The 19080-nt window shown below is 37.2% G+C and overlaps 1 protein-coding gene across 6 annotated transcripts in view; it reads left to right on the top strand.

Annotated features, from left to right (window-relative positions):
- The window catches only part of ARB2A (ARB2 cotranscriptional regulator A), a 408135-nt gene that overhangs the window by 229535 nt on the left and 159520 nt on the right, over positions 1-19080 (top strand). For all 6 annotated transcript variants that reach the window (XM_090038271.1, XM_090038274.1, XM_090038275.1 and 3 more), the window contains one exon: positions 1367-1486. In XM_090038271.1, the coding sequence (XP_089894397.1) occupies positions 1367-1486 (120 nt within the window). The remainder of the gene's footprint in view (positions 1-1366; positions 1487-19080) is intronic.

The raw sequence follows: 19080 nt of genomic DNA, 5'->3' as shown, positions 1-19080 counted from the left end.
TTCACTAGGGCCCCAATCGTGTCTTCAGAGGTATGTTGGTGGTTACTTGCTTCTCTGTTGTGATCAAATTGAAATACCAGGGTCAAAAGGCAAAAAATATCCCACCCCTCACTTTAAAAAATTATACAGTAGTTATTATGTAATAAGTTAACATTTATTATGCTACTTAGAGTTAACCAATCAGTAGTAGAGTCTGCTGTGTTGCAATTTTGATAAATATTTCTGAATTTTTTCTACTTCAGGGGAAAGTAAATAAAAATGTGCTTAAATAATTTAAGAATCACAGTTCCAGGTTGCAGAGTGACCTAGGACCAGATCCCAAAAAATATTTGGGCATATGATACTTATTTTGGGTGCTAAGAACCCAAAATGAGTATCATAGGTACCTAGATATTTTTTGCAGACCAAGGCTTTAGGTACATATGAGCCTAAATCCCAAAAGTTAGGAATACCTAACTTACCTCAGCTTTTTGAAAATTGTTTACAGTTGAATTATAATTTATATCATTAGAATCTTGTGGCTTTTGTTTGCCCTCACTATTATTTATTCATGATTTTTATATAGGTTACTTAAAATTTTCCTGATTGAAATATTATCTTTATTACATACATTCTTATGAGGCCTAAAAAGTGAGATACAGTTTAAGTTGCCTAGAAAATGAATGAGTAGAAACAGCAATGTAAAACTCAGATATTCTGATTCCAAGTCCTATTCTTTAATGAGCAAAAAACTTGACCTACCAAAACTCTAGCTCCAACACAAGTAGTACCTGACACTGGTTAAGAGATGCCCTTTCTACATTGCATTTTAACTTTATAGTTGCAAAACAGTATAAAATAAGTAGGGTTTAAAAGTTCAATTTAGAAGTGCCACCAAGATTTTAACTTTTGAGTCATATTGGTGCTAACCCATATTTTATGCAGCTAGATATGAAAAAGTATAGCAAAAAGGGAAAATATACTAAAATTGAGATTGAGCTTTTATTATATTCTTGTTACTATTAATTGTACCAGATTTAATCTTAACTTATTAAGCATGTTACTGAGCAAATACTTCACATAAGAAATGTCAGAAGTTTGAATCTTACAATTTGTTTGAATAATATTACAGAATTGCTGTTATGGTGTTTAGATTTCTATAAATGCACATTTTTGTGTGTATTTAAAAAATGGTATATTCAGCTTTAAAATACACTCTTAAATGTCTTTTTCATAGACAAATGAATATATTTATACTTGGTACTGAGTAAATTTATTTGTGTTTACCTTTAACAGAACATTTTTCTTTAAAATTAGATTGTATTACTGTAACTTGAACTGTTAATTTTCAACAGGTTATAGTGAATAATATCATTTCTCTGTGCAGGATAATGGCTCTCCTGAGGAACATGCAGTTTATGTGTGGGACCACTTTATTGCTCAGTCAGCAGCTGAGAACATATTTTTTGTTGCTCACAGTTATGGTGGACTTGCATTCGTAGAGTTGGTAAGTTTTGACTTCTGCATTCTTATATCCTAAGGGTTTTCCAAGGAAGAACTTATACCAACTTATAGTTCTTGGTAGCTTTTGACATAGCATAATTGACTCTAAATAAAAAAATAGTCTATTTTGTCTTTATTATTTGTTGAGTTAGAAGGCAGTCGCATATAGCCCATTGCTCCCCCCACCTTATCTTCAGAAGCTAGGAAAGGCAAAGTAAATTATATTGATTTCAGCTTTAGATCAGTCCCAGTGTGAAAGAATTCCAAGAAGTGGTATGGTAAGACTTCTGTGCAGATAGTTCTGTGCCTGTGTAAAGATTGAAGGTCTTGATGGCCAGGCTTTCCTGGAAAGCAAGGTAGTCCATTACATTTCATGGAAGCAATGAGAGGAAGCTAAGCTATGTCTAAATTCACATAATTGTCACAATACCATATAGTTTATTCCTCCACAGAAGAGTATGGGCTCCACAGTTATGCTTCCTGATTTTATTTGCAAGATATTATTCAAGTGTTTGATTGAAAAAATAATTTATAAAAAACCTTAAAAATGGTTTCTTGTGAGGACTGAAGATTAGGAGACCTAAAACACTCAGTTTATAAACACTGGTTTCTTGCTGGGGTTTTTTTGTATGTTTTATCTAGGAAACAGTAGTTTAGTCCTAAAACAATCTTATGATACCAGCATTGCCTGATTTGGCTGTACATTGCTTAAGAAAACACACACATGTGTTTCACTACATATGTGAATAGTCTGATTGGTCCACTGCAGTTACTTATATGTGTAAAATTAATCATCTAACTGCAGGACTGGGACCAAAATGATCAAGAGATTTTCCAACTTGATTCAAAGCATTACAACTACAGTAGTCATATGTTGAGTGTCTTTGACTTTGTTTTTAAAGTTTTAACTATTGTTCTGCTCTGGGATAAAATAGATGCCTGATAGATGTTTGAGCACTTCTCAGCAACAAGAAAGCAGGAGCAGCAGGGCTTGCTTGATTTCACAAGTTTTTGTTGATTCCTTTGTTTGTTTTCCCTGTTGCAGAAATTAAGACTATTTGGGTTCTCTCATTGTTTCCTCCAGTCTGATTATTTAAAAGCACATTATATGCACACCTGTTGAAACCTGAGAATGATTTAACTAATCTAATCATGCAATTGTTTTACTAACTGATCAACAAATTGTACAATTTGACTTTCATTCCTCCAAAATTAAATTATCAGAACACCAAGTTTTGTAATTGTAAATGATACTTTGTATAACACAATGTCATTATTAATTTCAAGTTACAAATGCTCCTGCATAAATGTCTGACTTTTGTTCTGCATATCCAGTATGGCATGAAATAACTGTTTCTTTTTCTTCCTTTTGTAAGCTGTGAAGTTGCAATTACTGAGACTGTTAGATTGTTCTAGTGTGTGTTATCTTTTGAAATGGAAGTATCTGCAGTTTTCGTGAGGTTTTGTAAAGTATTATTGTTTGATAGCACATACCAGACACATGCACATATATTACATGAATGTATTTTATGTTCATTTCCAAATGTGAGACAGAAGGAAATGCTTCAGTGTTCAGTGCTTTAGTGTTTGAGACCTTTGGTCATTTGTCATAAACAAAGTACCTATTTGAAGGTGGTTTGGAACTTTAGTGAGTAAAGTTCTTTCCATCACATTTTTGTCAGGGGCTTGAGATGGCATGGGTAACAGATGACCAGTGTGTTGTTCCCATTTTGCCTGATTCTCTCGTCACACTGGTGGATATTTCTCCACTTTTGTTCTACTTTAATATGAAGCACACAGATGTTTCAGAACAAGACTTGACTTCTGACCTTGGGGCTTCTGGGGTCAGGGTGCTCAGGGCCTGTGAAATTATCACAAGCTGAGCTAAAGTTTTTCTCCATCACAGGAAGTAACCAGTAAGTAAGAAGTTAAAAAGGAGCTTTGTCAGAGAGACAAGATGGTCTCAGTAAGGGTCAGCTTCTGTAGTCTGCTATCTCTGCAGGAGGTACATGCATGGGAGGAAGAATATAATATATAATCACTGGCACATCACATATCTGTTATGCAAAACTAGGCATGAAAAGTATATTTAATGTAATAGGCCTTATTTTAAAAATCATAGGGAATTAACACTTATTTTTGCATATACTTTTAAAGATAAATTTGATACCAGCTTGACCACCATCATAACCAATTAGTAAAACCAAGTTTAGATTGAGATTGCACCAAAACATAATTAAAACAAATACTGATCCGTAGTGTTTATGATTCTACTGTCATCATCATCATTTGTCATGTTTGATTAATATTTTAAGTAAATGCAGTACTTTGTGGACTGTTATTATCTTAAAGTTAATACATTCTGTCTTACACATGCACGTACACACGTGCACACACACGTGCACACAGATTGGGCTCTTGGGCTTAAGGGAACTTCATGAGTCCTTAAAGAGTATTAGAGCAACTGCACCTCCTTCACACTTGCCATGCAAGTATTTTGAGTCAGCAGGTTCACATAAATGTGGATACAGCAGTTCTGGAGTCCTTGTATGCAGCTGCTCATCCCATATCCATATGAAGCATGTATCTTTATTTGGAGTGCAGTGCCTTCCTGTAACCCTCTGTTTAATTTGTAACCACAGAAGGTGAAATAAACAGTAGAATTTGAAGTGGATCATCTTTTATAGTGTATGTGCATATGTGAAGCTGCTGAATCTCTTCTAATTGTTCACAATTATTGTGCACCAAAGATCTTTAGGCTTTTACTTTTTCCTTGTAGAGATCATGAAAAATAACTGCCAGGCACTCCCTTAATGGTGCCTAACCATGGTTTGATTGTGGCATTTAGTAATAATCTATCATGACAGCTATGCAGAGCTGTTTTTTTCTCCAGGAAAAGCACCAGAAGAGACTTAGCCTTATAATGACAGGATACCTTCTGGAACTCCCTAGTTCATATCCCTTCAAGGGTTTAGCATGCCCTTGTACAGCCAAGTAGCTCTGTTCTGCTAGCTTTTCTCCCATTCCATAGCCTGGTGAGGAGCTTCCTTTAAAAGCACTTTGGTAGCAGTCTCTGCTATTCCCTGGAGCATAGGAGAATCATTATGGCTATCCCTCATGAAGTCTGGAGCATCCAAAAGACCTCAGGACCTTATTCAGTCTCCTGTAATCTATGTCTGTACAAGAGTTAACCAAAATATAGCCCTCAGTTTTGATTTTTGACTCAGCCAGCCAGCAAAGCAAAATATCCAGCCATCATTGGCAAGATACTTATTAATCGAAAGAATTAGACTGCCTACACATTTTTGGATCTGCATGCACATGGGCATGACCACGGTTGTAAGATATTATGGAGAGCAGGGGAGTGTGCAGATCATGCTTGAATGTACAGAAACTGTTATCCTGTTACTGAAGTGTAGACACACAATTTCTGTACCTTACTGGGTCAGAGATTACAAGAGAAATAATTGAAAGTGATTTAACATGTGTGGGAAGTAAAGTTTCACCAATAAATTAGTTATATTGTTTATAGCTTGAATTACAAATAGTAATCGTAAGACTATTGCTAAAATGTACCTTAACATTTACTAATTAAAACTTTGCGTAATTGTAGTTTGAAATTAAATGTGCAGCTAATAACGTTTAAAGTAAATTACTTTTCAAATACTTGGCACTAAAAGTAGTTGTAGGTCATCATGTTCTACTAATTACTGATTTTGAAAACTCAAAACATGATTCATGAACATATCTCAGCTTCTTAGTTTTTATTATCCCCCTTACAGTATAGTATAGTTGGGGATACATTTCTAGAAGCAGTTCAATGTATCCATATGTGAATTGTGGAATCCTACCTTATAATCATTTAATTTGAGAGAGAGTGTTAGTTTTCAAGTTGATGCAATCCCTGTATATTAAACTGACCAAAATAAGTTTCTAATACAACTCCTCTCCAAGTCTCCCAGACACTTTCAGTGATTTTACAGTTATTGTGCTTTTTCTTTCCCTAGTGCCTGTATATGAAAGACAAAAAAGGAGAAACTGTCTTATGCCCTAACACAGCAGCTGGATCCATGTGCCTGTGTGAATCCTTGAGGCCATGCATTGCAGACCTAGTTAGGGGACTGGCACCTAACTTTCTATCGGAGGAAACAAATTCAAAACAGATTCACTAGGTCACGGGAATCACTTTTTGAAAACAAATCCATTTCCATGCTTTTATCCACACCGCAAGGCAAATACTTATTTCAGATGCATCAGAAGAATGCCACTACCTCACACTTCCAAAATCATAGATCAGAAAATGTCACTGACTTAAAAAATATTAGATTCTTTCAAAATGATGGTTATAGAATTCTTCTGTATTCGCCCTGTATTTGCCCTGTATTTGTCTTTGTACTTCACATTTTCAGGCTTATTGCCATTACCCTGAGGGATAGAAACTTACCTTTATTTAAATGGATCAATTAATGTAATTAATCTTCAGCTTTAAGAAAAAACTCCAGCTATCATGAGACTCATGCTAAAATTGTAAGAATTGGTATCACTGTCTCAAATTTGCAGTGTTCACTATTACAATTACTGTTGATCACAGAGCATGGGAAATTAAAATTTGGTCTAATTACATCAGCAAAGGAAGAGTAGATTTCATAGACATTAGGGCTGGAAGGGACCTCAGAAGATCTTCAAGTCCAGCCCCTTGCCCCAGGGACAGAAAGTCAGCAGGGGTCATAGGATCCCCACAAGATAAACATCCAAATGTCTCTTGAGGGTATTCAAAGTAGGTGCTTGAACCACATCTGGTGGCAGTCTATTGCAGACCTTGGGGGTTCATAAGTAAAGAAGTTCTTCCTTATGTCCAGCCTGAAATGGTCATGGAGGAGTTTGTGACTGTTTGACCTTGTCAGATGAAGAACTACCAGCATCATTGCAGTCCTACCTAACCAAAGTTTTGAATATATGTAATGATATTTGCATAATGTTATATAAGATCTATATATTATATGTTAACTATTGGAATCATTTTAAAGATTCATAGGACAAGATGGTAGAATGCTGAGTTGGTAAAACACATTAATACATGAATACAAATATTTGAATTGCTAACCATACCATAGAGTACTAAGCTTTCATAACATAATTTTCACTAAAATGCTTTTTAGATTGAGGGTCAGGAAAAAATTAGTATAGTTTCATTAAATTAAGTGGTATTTTGTTGAAATTAAAACATGCATTAGAGTGCAAGAACTTTATTTCAACCTTTCTGCTTCTGGATTTCCTATTCTCTTCCACAGTTTATCTTTCAAGGGAATGGAGACAGGTTCTGGCTTTGGATATATTTTTGCAGTATTAACCAGCTGTAATAAAACAAAGGCACTGAAAACATTTGGGTCAGATCCTCAGCTGTTATAAATTACTCTAGCCCCATCAAAGTGACCTGCTTTCTTTCTTCAGATTAAAATAAGTTTGAAGCCCTGATCTTGCAATATCATCCATATGGTTGGCGTTTTCGTTCTTTGCTTGTACAGTCCGTAGCACAGTAGAGTCTTGGTCTACATTGGCAATGTGTAGGGGGTACACATGGGTGCACGTGCACCCCCTGAGATTGGTGGTGCAGCCCCTGGGATTGGCCGACGATGACATTGCTGGCGCCAGCTGGTGGTAGTCGCCAATCACCACTCGGCGCTTGTCACCCCCACTTCCCCCGCTGCTGACACTGATGCAGCCGCTTGCAGGCAGTCCCCACTCACTGCCAACATGCCCCTGCCACCAACACTGCCACCACTGCCTGTGAGCAGTCACCGTGCCCCCCCCCCCCCAAGCCTCAGGAGGCACAAGGCATTCATGTTTGACTAGGGCTCCCAGTACTATAATAAATATGGACAGCTGTGTCCTTGCAGTGGATCTCTGGAAGGGCAAAAGGTTGCTTTTGAATCAACTAATTGCAGGTTGGGGCCTTCAGCAGTTGTGCTGTGAATTTTTGGTTACCATATCAGTGTAAATTAAGGAAGACAGTATGGATGAGTATAGGGCAGCTAGTGTTAGGAGACTTGGATTATCACTCTGCCTCTAACCTCTGTAACCTTGGATGGCTCATTTTTTCCCTCTGGACCTGTTTGGCCTCCCACTTTTTTTACATTCTTAATAAGATTGAAGCTCTTTGGGGCATGCACTGTCTTTCATCATAGGTTTGTTTACATGGAGTAACTCGGGAAAAATAATCCAAATTAATTTTTGAAGTGGATTAGTTAAAAAGCATTAAATCCCTGTGGGGACAGCCTTTTTAATAATTAAAATAGCCTTAATTTCATTTTTCATTTATTTGTGCTACATGGTGCTGCTTGGGGAATTATTGGTTTACCTGAAGAAGACAGAGATTAGTATAAAAATTGTAAGTGGGTAAGGAGCTAACCAAAGGAGAGATGACAATAACAGGCTGTATTGAAGGGAAAGTTACCAGGCTGGAGTAAGGTTACTAATGAATGAGTGACCTGAAAGATTGGTTTTGGAAACAATCATTTACTATATCCATTAATTTCTTTGGTAAAAAATGTGCCAAATAAACTGGCCAATGGCCAGTTATGAAACCTTGTAAGTAAAGAGAAAGAGTAGATGATTCCATAGATAACTGGAGTAACTTTAGGACTGGAGTAACAAAAACAGGGTGAAATTTATGAGTATGAAATGCAGCTACACCTCAGCTATATTAATAACAAAAAAATCTGCTGCAAAATGAGAGTTCAGCAATTGGAAACAAGTGGAAGACCTGAGTGTATTAGTCAGTTAATTGATGACTGTAACTCAGCAATACATTGTGGCCATTAAGAAGTTAAATGTGGTCCTACAATATAACAAGGCCAGTATCTCCAGTAGAGATGGGAAATATTTGTGCCATTGTACAAGACCCTGATGGGATCTTATTTGGCCACCCATGTTCAGTGAATGCAGCAGGTATGAGGCAGGAGAGAGGTACTCAGATGATCAGGGGAGTGAAAAACATGTCTTAGTAGTAGAAACTAAAAAGTTATTGGCTTGTTCAACTTAACAAAGTAAAGGCCTGGAGGAGATACAAATGCTTTCTATAAACAGATTGATAGTTATGTTCATCAGTCAAGCAGAAGGCAGGATGAGCATATACCTTGCAGACTAACTGAATAAGATCTTAAGCTTTCTTAAGCAGTAGCTTACTTAATCAGATGCTATGAAGGAACTGCAGGAAGCAGAGCTTCTAAATGGAAAGCACCAATTAGAATACAAAGGGTACAGAACAAGAAATCATCCACAGACTGGATTTGGTTAAGTATGGTCAAACTGAGGCTCCAGATCCTTATGCTATTACCTGGATTAGTTTTTATAATCCCTATGTCCCTCAATGAGTTAACTCCTTTGTTTTTCTTCCCACTTTGCCTCACCCTTCTTTTTCCTCCCTCTTCCCTATGCTTTGTATTCTAATCAGTGCTTTCTGTTTAAAAACTCTGCTTCCTGCAGTCCCTTCATAGCATCTTATGAAATAAACTGCTTCTGAAAGCTCATACTCTATATATCTTGTTTAGTTAGTCTATAAGGTACATATCTCCCCTGCCTTCTGCTTTCTATATATACATCAGGAGAGTAAACAGTAGGGATGGAGAAGGTTGATGACAATTTTGGCACAAGCAGTAGGTATAAATTGGCTTTGAATAAATTTAGACCACATATTAAAGGAGAGCTTTTAACCATCAGAAAAGTGGGATTTTGGAACAGCCTCCCAATAGAAGTAGTGCAGAGGATGGGGTAAAAAAAACTCAAACCAGTGGTGATGCATAGGGGATGCACATACACCCCCTAAGCACTGGTGCATCCCCTGACAGGCTGTGTTCCCCTCTTAGGTGATAGGCAGGGGGGTGGGCAGGTGGGAGCACTGGTGCCCTCCCTGCAAGTGCCAGCCGGGAAGTGGGAGTGCCAGATGAAGCGCCGCAGGTACTTCCACTGTGGGGTACCCTCACCCCTTGGTCAGTGAGATTGGCCAATTGGGGACCTCCCCCATCAGTCTCTGACCAGTCGCTGGGGGGGCACGCGCCCTCCCTAAGGTGGCACCAGTCACCCATGACTCAAACTAATTTTAAGATGGAGCTTAATCAGTTTCTGAAAGGGATTCTTAAATGTGCCTGCCTGCAATAGTACATACTAGATGTGATAACCCTAGAAATATGTTCCTAACTCATTTTTCTGACAGTTAACAGCTTTCTTTTAAGAATAGTGGTTTTCAGTAGCTAATAACCTGGCCCCACTTGGGTAGATTTTCATGGCACTCTAAGGTCTTTTGCACCTCAGTTTTTTCCTGCAGCCAAATTTCCTTTTTCAAATTAGTTAGACACTAGAATTTAAAAGGAACAAGCAAAACCTCTTTTATGAACAAAATTAACAATCTGTTTTCCTTTAGTCTCATTCTTGGAAACATAGGGACTCTTTTAGCTGAATTTCTAAACACAGAAAAATCAGCTTGTAGTAGAGAGCAAGTATGGCATGCTTCAACTTTGGCGGTTAAAGTTATAAGCAACTGAAAATAGACCTTACTGGAAAGACATTGCAACCAGTTCTGTCTATAGTCATTCATTTCTTCCTGACTGATTTGCATTTTTATCAATACTTTGCTCAGTTTAACATGCATTTTAGGTTATGGTCATTTTTCAGCCTAATGAATAAGTTGAGGAGTATCTATTATTACTATTCTTACTTGCTATAATTTATTATTATTTATTTGTATCAGAGGCATAACAGGACAGTCCTGCACCCTGGGGCTAGGGACAAACATTACACACAAACTGGTGTAAAGTGATCATAAACGAGTTTAAACCTGTAACAGAACAGATGTTCAATGCACATAAACCAGTTTGAAAATGGCTGAAACCAGTTTGAGATAAACTTGGTTGAAAGTAGTATTAGACTTAACTGATCTGGCTCAGACCAGTTTATGCACTGTCTGTCCCAGACCTCTTGCTGGTTTAAGACAAACAGACACCCCCAGCATCCCAACATGCTCTGTGGGCTGGACAGGGCTCTTTGGTGTGCAGCAGGGCTAGCTCCTCCCCTCTGCTCACTGACTGCAGGTTGGCAGAGACTTGCAGGCACACAGCAGCATCTGCCTGGCTTCTCCTTGCTAAGCAGGGATTATTCCCCCCTCTCCTCTACCTTACACAGACATCTCAGCATTAGCTAGCAGACCATATGCTGGCTACAGTCCATGCTGTAGAGATGACCAAGGCGGACAGGCTTTTTGGAACTAATCAACAGGTAGCTTAATGTCCTTCCTTGGAAAAGCTGTTTAAGAAGAGCTGTTTGCTCATCCCTTCCCCCTCCCCACTCCCTGCTAAGTAGGAATTCCCCACTTCCCTCTGCCTTACCAAGATGTGTCTGTGTATTAGCTAGCAGACCACATGCTGTGATCTGTTCTGAATCAACAGGTAGAATCAACAGAAAGCTGGTAATGTCCCTCTGTTGTTTTATTAAAGGGTTGATGAACACTGAGTTAGGGGGTGAGAAACACTGTTTCCTTGCTGGGCTAATCAGAGTATCCTGCTAGGGCCTGGCCATGCCCACCACTCTCCTCAGCTTAGTTCTGTGCAACGGAAGGGAGGGCTGCTCTAGCACCTCCCAGCTTCTAGCCTGAGCCATGGCAGGCTTGTGTCTGCACGTCTGGGATGCCTGTGCAGTTACAAAATAATTTAACCTGGCCAGGTTTGACTAACCTGCAAAGATTGAATCAGTTCAGGCACAGGCTTTTTGAATGTCTGCCCCTAGCCTGCTAGTGGCAGCACACAGGACAGCAGCAGTGACCGGGCTGCCGGTGGCAGCACTGGCTGGCTGGAAGCTGCTATTTTTCTACCCCCCCCCCGTAAGTCAATGTCTAGGGTTGCTGCCCTGGTCCCCTCCTTATCTCTTTAGCTAGGTTACAAATTTGTATTATGGTAGCACCCAGAGACTCCGCCTCGATCAGGGCCCCAAATACATATTAAGAAGGAGGAGTAGACAACAAAATACAAACAAACAGTTCAGGGTGCAGTACCTTCATCTGTTGTTTTGATTTAGTTTAAATGCTGTAACATGTAGGCATCTGGTTTCTTACCTCAAGATCAGTCCTGTTAACTTTGCCATTGAAGTCTAAAATGGCATAACTTTTTTTTTTTTTTTCATTTTCCCAAGAATTGTGTGTCCTGCTACTGCCAGTGTGGCAATGAGGCATTGCACTTGAGTATTGAACTTGGATCCCTGCTTGCTAGCTCTGGATCACTTGCCAGACTTTTCTGTTTTTACTTCCTCATAATCATTTACTTATTTAATAACTGGTACCTTAACCATATAACTAAATCCATATTCTGCAAGCTCACATATTTTCAGCACTTTATTGGGTTCTCCCAAAGAAGAGCAGTGTTTCATGGCTCTAAACTATGTACTGTACACTAATTGCCTTCACTGTTGTCATGAATTTACATCTTATTGGCCAGTTCATATTAATTTTCTAGCTCAACAACAAAGTAAGAATGCTAATTATAAAATAAATCAGAGATGTTTAGAAGTTTTGCGGAGGTGGCACCCGGCCCCGCCTCCGGGGCGAACCACCAAAAGTGTCCACCCTCCTGGATCAAAGGGTCGGACGCCGCGTTCAAAAATGACCTCATAGGGAATCAGAGATGTTTAGAAGTTAGAGATGGTCTGTTAGATCATCTAGTCCAGCTGTTTGCAAATACATATGTACTCTTTAGGTTTGAAAGTCCCAGGCAAAGAAATTTCCACATTTTCCTTCTGCTACTTTTCCATGTCCTAATCAATCTCACTAAGTATATTTTCATAATTTCACTGCATTAGTGGTAGTTGAATCTCATTATACTACATTAGAAAAATCATTTTACCCTTTGGTATAAAGTTCCTTATACCCTTTGGTATAAAAAGTCTTTTGATATTTGTTACCTGTTTTATGATGTACTCCCTTTTTCCTCTTAGCCAAACTGTCTATATTTAGCACTCCTAATTTTTTCTTGTAAATCAGTACTTGTCTGAGTTACTTTCAGTCTGTGAGCATTTTCATAATAATGTACTCATAATTGAACAGTATATTATAATAAGTGCAATCCAAACAGAGTCATACTAAGATGGATTAGTATCTCTTATTTCTGCAAACATTACCTTCATTCCAGAGCTGAACTGGACATCTGTACAAACTTGTGTCTGACAACATTTCAGAAAAGAACTGTGTGTTTGGCTGGAGGAAAGAAAGGAAGTAGGCATGGCCTTCCCAACCAAAAAAAACACCCACAAAGAAATCCAACCATGGCACAGTTGTTGGGCTATATAGTGGAAGTCCTCTGCTGTCATCCCTGCCTCTTCAAGGGCAGAGAGGTAGAAGGTGAGTCCATATCACTCCCTTTGCCAGTCTTGGTGGCTATGTTTCCCCTACCACTTCAAGTGGTAGGTAGCAATTCTGTATTTGGGAGTGCTAGGACTTTGAAGTGATCAGATGTAAGTAGTTCTGGTATCCTCACTATCCCAGGACAAAGTGCAATCATTCAGATGTCCATTGTCTCTGAATACATCCTAAAAAGGTTCATGGGATAAGAAGTACTAACCATTTATACCAGAATATTGCAAACAGTTATTTTAGGATTGCATTATTGAATCAATGGTGGAAAAGCAGCAATGCATTCAGCTGCTCACCAAACCTTGATTAGAAGGGTGATATGCGTGGGTGTGTCAGTCCCAGGACAAACACAGGCACAACTTATCAAGGAATTAATACAACATCTGTTCCTAACTCTCTCTTTTTTTTTTCTTTTCTTTTTTTTCCCCTCCTACGTTTGGCATCACATTTGCTTTCCTACAGTACCTTCCTATTTTCCCAGGGTATTTTGAAAATAAGTGACAGTACATGAGCAAGTTTGATAGGTAATTCCCTTAATACCCTATGATGGATGTCATCTGGACTGGCTGATTTGTGTATGTTGAGATTTGCTAAATATTTTCTGACCTGCTGGTTTTCAGTCGTCATTTTCACTAGATTTTACTTTCCCTATTGATCGGTCAAACTTTTTCCAGCTGTCATAAAGCCTCACCACTCCAATGGGAGCTTCTGTGGGGTTGTGCCTTAGTAAAAGTAATGCCTCCCTAATCTGCTAAAAACTATGCTGTACTGCCCTTTGAGAGCAGTGTTTCAAACAACGATTTGCTCCTCTGCTGGTACACTGAGGTAACTGTATCATTTTGAGCACAACAACAGATTGTTTTTAGTCACTGTGCAAAGTTGGAAAGGGTATATGAGGTTTTCCCTCTTCCCCAACCTGCATAATTTTCTTTGTGAACGTACGTTTAGTCAAAGTCTGGTACCTCAGAGATTTGGCCTGCCCATATTTTTTGTCTTGCTACTTCTATGTATTGTATTTACTTGTTTTTCTCTCTATCAAAGGGTTTATTTAAATACAGCTACTTCTACATTTTGGAGACTTTGCTTTACGTGTGTTTTGACATTGTAATGACTGCTCCCTATCTGCTTTTGCTTTTTCTGCCTTTCTTAGCCAAGTAAATGTATGGGGTTTTATCAGGTTCATTCAGCTAAAATGTTTCAGACAGAAACAGTTTCTGTGTGGAAGAGGACCATGCTCAAACAGAATTCTGTTTGCTGTGTTTATTCCTTGAAATAGACCTCCTATTTATTGCTTCTGTCCATAACTTTAGCCTCATCCTTCATCCTGAACTTAGATCCTCGATTTCTTTCATTGCTAAATTGTCAATGAACACCATTCCCAGCTCTGCTGAAAGACTTTTACATATATTCATTAGTTGTCACCTAGACTATTTGCAACTACTTTCTTTGTGTGTGTGTGGGGGGGGGGTTCAAGTCCAGCGCCCCAGACTAGTACGTGCAGAATGCAACTGCCTGTTTTTTCTTGCAGAAAATAAGTATCTCATCACATCCATTTCCACCTGGCTCTTCACACACTTCAGGTTTCAGTTCAAAATTGCCCTTATTAATTTGAAGAATTTTTTATGCACTGGTTTCCTTCTTGTTGACTTCACATCATGAACTCTGTACCCATTTCCAAATCTTATCAGAACATGTATCCTTTCTCCATGACTTACCCCTCTTATTTCCTCTTTTCCACTTCAGGCATTGTGGATGGGGGTAAAGCAGAGGGTGGGATGGGAAAGAAAAGCTCCAGAGCATGTACAGTCATGAATTGCATCTACAAACAGCTGGCTAGACATCTCATTGATTGTTTAAATGCCCAGACACCATCACTGTGAGCACTTTATTTTTTCCAGGCACAATTTTAAAAATTGGAGCCTTCTACCTAACTTTGTAGGCTGTCTTCTTTTGCTCTGTAAATTGATTTGGAGAACAGTTTAGTAATAAAGATAGTGTGAAGTACAATGTCATCATCAGTCTACAAATAATTTCATTTTTTATTAAACATTTACTTACACACTTTAAAAGAAGAAAAAATGTTGGGATTCTGGTTTTACTGAGATGAGAGAGGGAGAACAGAAAGTAATCGTGTGTCTTTTACCATGACAGTTTGCAGTGCATTTATATTTTGTCTGGAATATTAGACTTTCTTTTCTTAAAAATGAAAACATTAAAACATCTGGCTGTTATTTCATACTTTTTCCTGTTTCTCTGATATTATCTTGGACCCATGAATTTACATTACACAGTTGTATTGTGTTACTGTTAATTTAAATGTTAATTATAGTGAAAAGTATATGTTTGGCCTTTGTGTGGAACAGTAGACATTTTATGAGACTTTAAGACCAGGTTTAGTGCATCAACCAAGGTAACTGTAGGCTAATAATACATTGGAAATTAAAAATCCTGCTGGAGTAAGATGAGTCTAAGCATACAACTGGTGAAAAGAACAATAAAATGGTAACATAAGAAACTGGTATTGTTTACATTTTAATTTTCCTCTCTTTTGCTTAATGAAAGTGCAGGATGATGCTTTCTCAGTGAGTTTGCAATGGGCTTTTTTTGAAGATTAAGGCTAACATGACAGGATAATGATTTGTATTAACAGTTTTTAAATGCAAAAATGTGTAGATGATCCCACTTAAATGCTGTGTTTTATTTTATATCAAAATGTTTAAATATCGAATGAGTTATGTGATTACTAGTGAAAATGTTTTTAAAACTAAAACAGCTAAACGAAACTGCCATTTTAACACGTTCTAGAATTAAAAATGGCCTTATAATTATATAAAATGATAAATACATTGAGCTTAATTGTTGTTCTGTCTACTCCATGTTCCAGTGCAAAATAAAATTAGTGTTAAGCTTCAACTGTGCAGTACTAAGGTACAAAGTGCGTGAGGTTTTTACAAGCTTGATTAAGCTGTTTTATTTGCTTGTCAATATCTGGATTATATTTTGTCCTGGTGTGGCTCTAGCTGTTTGACAGCAGTATTATACCTTTGTTCTATCAAGTTAAGAGGTATCAGTGATTCTTAAAGAAAAAAGTTGTTCTTATTCCCCACCAACTTCCCCCATTCCCAAAAGCAGAAGATGAATCATAATTAGGAAATCACTCTACACAAGTTTTGTCATGAAAACTTAATATGTACCCTTTTTAATGTAGTCACATGTACCTGGTGAGCCTGTATGGTTTCATGCACATGGATACAGCTTTGTGCCCCTTCCTTGGTTTTATATATGTACTTAAAGCCATAATGTTTTCTTCAATTTATTTTTCAAAAAATACTTTGATACAGATACGGCTAAAAAAATATAATTGCAATATACTTTGACAGGGTACATTTCAATCAATAGAGTGATGATTGGGATGTTAGATTTGTGATGTTGTAGCTCTTGTAAATGGTAAACCTTTTATTTTTCTACCTCACTGTAATCTACCAAAAGGGATTTAAAAAAAAAACAACAACAACCCAAACCTTGATATCTACCTTGTAAAATCAGCATGGTAGAAACCTAACTTTCAGCATTTTAACATGAGCCCCTTGTAAAAAGGTGACTACTGAAATTTTATCTTCAGTCTTAAAAGTATTGTTAAGTTAACTGATTAGTCTTCTCTCATGCTTTTATTTCTTCACTGTTGCTGTGTACAGACCTGGAAGATTTTTCACCAGCTGTTGAAAATAACCTAGTTTAAGAGTTCACCGAAAACGTGAGGGATTCATCATTATATATTTACTGTCTGAGGCTGATATAGCTGTAAGGTTTTTCAGATCCCATTGATCTATTGCGCATGTACCCTCCCTGGGTTGCAGGACGTGCTTCTATTTGCATAAGGCCCTGGGCAAGGTTCTTTCTTGCATTGATTGGCCTGTCCAAGGGAGCCTGATGTGTTCTTGCATTGATCACTGTGTCTTTTCTTGGAAGACAGTGTTACACTGAGTTCATCTCAAACATTCTAGGGAGAAGGTAAAACTTTACTGCAGATGTCTCAATTTTATTCAGATGTTCCTTTGAGTATAGGCCTTTTTTCCAGGATAAGTATCTTTTTCTTTAATTTGGATGTGTGCAGTTTGAGTGCAGTGTAGTCTAGAATATATTGAAAAGTTGTGTTAAATAAAATTGCCAGTATGTATACCACTTATTCCATGATGTTTATGTTTTAAAACAATGCCTTTAGCTGCCAGCAGAAATCAAAGACATTTTCTTTAAAGAGTTACAAACTATTAGTCTGTGCATAAACTAAGACTATCTGTGCTGATGTATGTGTGTAGGTTATCACATTAACTTTGTAACTTTTAGATTTGGGGGTCTGAGTAGAGTTCTTAATTTTTCACTCTTACAAAAATGTAAAATTTTATCTTCTTCAGGACAAAATAGTAGGGTTATGTTGGTTTTCCAGAGCTATGCCTCAGAATTAGTTATGCAAATAACGTTAAATTGTCAAATAAGATAATGATTAATCCAGTTGTATATTGATTAGAAGGGGAAATCATTTCAATTATGTCCTTATTTTTACATTTGTGTTAAGTCATTGAGTGGCTTGAAAAAAACAGCTTAAAGAGCCAAGTCCTTTTCTAAACCTCTGAGAGAATGGAGCTCTTGCATCTTCCACACGTTAACACTCCTTATTGGCCACTTGTTAAGTCAACATTTAGACTCTCTGCCAAGCACATATTTGCCTACCTAGCTAATCATGAGAAAGATACCTATTATCATAGCCTACTGAACATATATCCATAGTAAGAAAATTTTGATTTACCGACTTATTCTGTCAGGGTTCAAATGAAATATGATTATACTTGATCAGATGTACAACACCAGCATACATAATTAACATGCAAGCTTTACTAAGTTTAAGAAATTAAGCAAAGATTGCATACCAGAATTATTTAAACATAAGTTGGGTTCTAGTGTAATGTTATTACTATGCCATCGAGTGCTAAGCATTGAAAAAGGTGTTCTTTGATGATTTTGTAAGATTTACAATAAATATTTTTAGTTACCTTAGAATATTTTTTAAAGAAAATAAATATTCAGGGATATATAACTGAGATAATATTATCTCATTGTAACATACGTTACATGGGATTTTTATAATTTGTACTATAGCTTATTGTCTTTCCAAAGAAGGAATCATTTATTATATTTTAGTAATTCAGAACATTGGATTAGAGAACTTATTCCTTTGGTCATTCCCTATAAAAACAAAACTTAGATGAGTGCAATTCAGGTAGCGTATATGAAATTTCATCTTCATTATCATGCAAATACAGCAAGAATGTAACATTTCCCAAGATGTCATTTGACTGTTAGGATCTTTAGAAAATGGCCTCTCAAAGCCACAAAGCTAATATTCTGAAGAGAGCTATATAATGCCTACAAATTGTCTACCCTTATCCTATATGAATAATGAATGTAATAAAACAGGCCATTATTAAAATAGCCAAAAAATGTGTTGACCATTTTGTGTAGGCGATTTGTATTTGAATTTCATAGCTGTGATGAATTCTAACTATTCTGTTGGATTCATATATATGTATACACATGCAAACATGATGTATGTGTGTGTGTGTGTGTGTGTGTGTGTGTGTGTGTGTGTGTATCCCCAAAAAGTTATTATAAAAATGTTTGAACATACTTGGAAAACTTTTTTTTTTGGTTTTACTATGTAAATCAAATCCATGCAGATTTGTCAAATATTAAATTGTGAACTTCAAGCATTATTATTGCATATTTAAAGTCATGCAAATATTATAAATATTGTATGTGGTTATCAGTTGCATAGTACATAATGTATATTTTCTGCGTTATATGCTACTCTGTATCTATATATGATCTTTAGCTGCTCACATTTGCATGTTTGAATGAATGAACATGCAACATAGACACTAACTATAAAATCATGTCTAAAGTGAGCAGTGGGAGTGTTCACTTCTGAAGTAAAAGAAGAGCCTGTATATCTCACAGCAACCCATGGTCAGACAATGTAATTCATGTGCAGAAAATTGTTACTTAGCTGTATGGGAGAACTATTGACTGCATGCAGACACCAAGAACATACAAGTGTATGGTGTGACAGGACATCCATTGAAAACCCCCATAGTACTCAAGTGAAACACACAACAGAAATAATTGTAGGCAATTCAAACAAAGAAAAAAGC

The sequence above is a fragment of the Crocodylus siamensis genome, chromosome 3, assembly GCF_052110815.1.
Source record: "Crocodylus siamensis isolate JL-2025a chromosome 3, ASM5211081v1, whole genome shotgun sequence".
In the NCBI taxonomy this organism is placed as follows: domain Eukaryota; kingdom Metazoa; phylum Chordata; order Crocodylia; family Crocodylidae; genus Crocodylus; species Crocodylus siamensis.
This window is presented reverse-complemented; position numbering and strand designations above follow the sequence as displayed.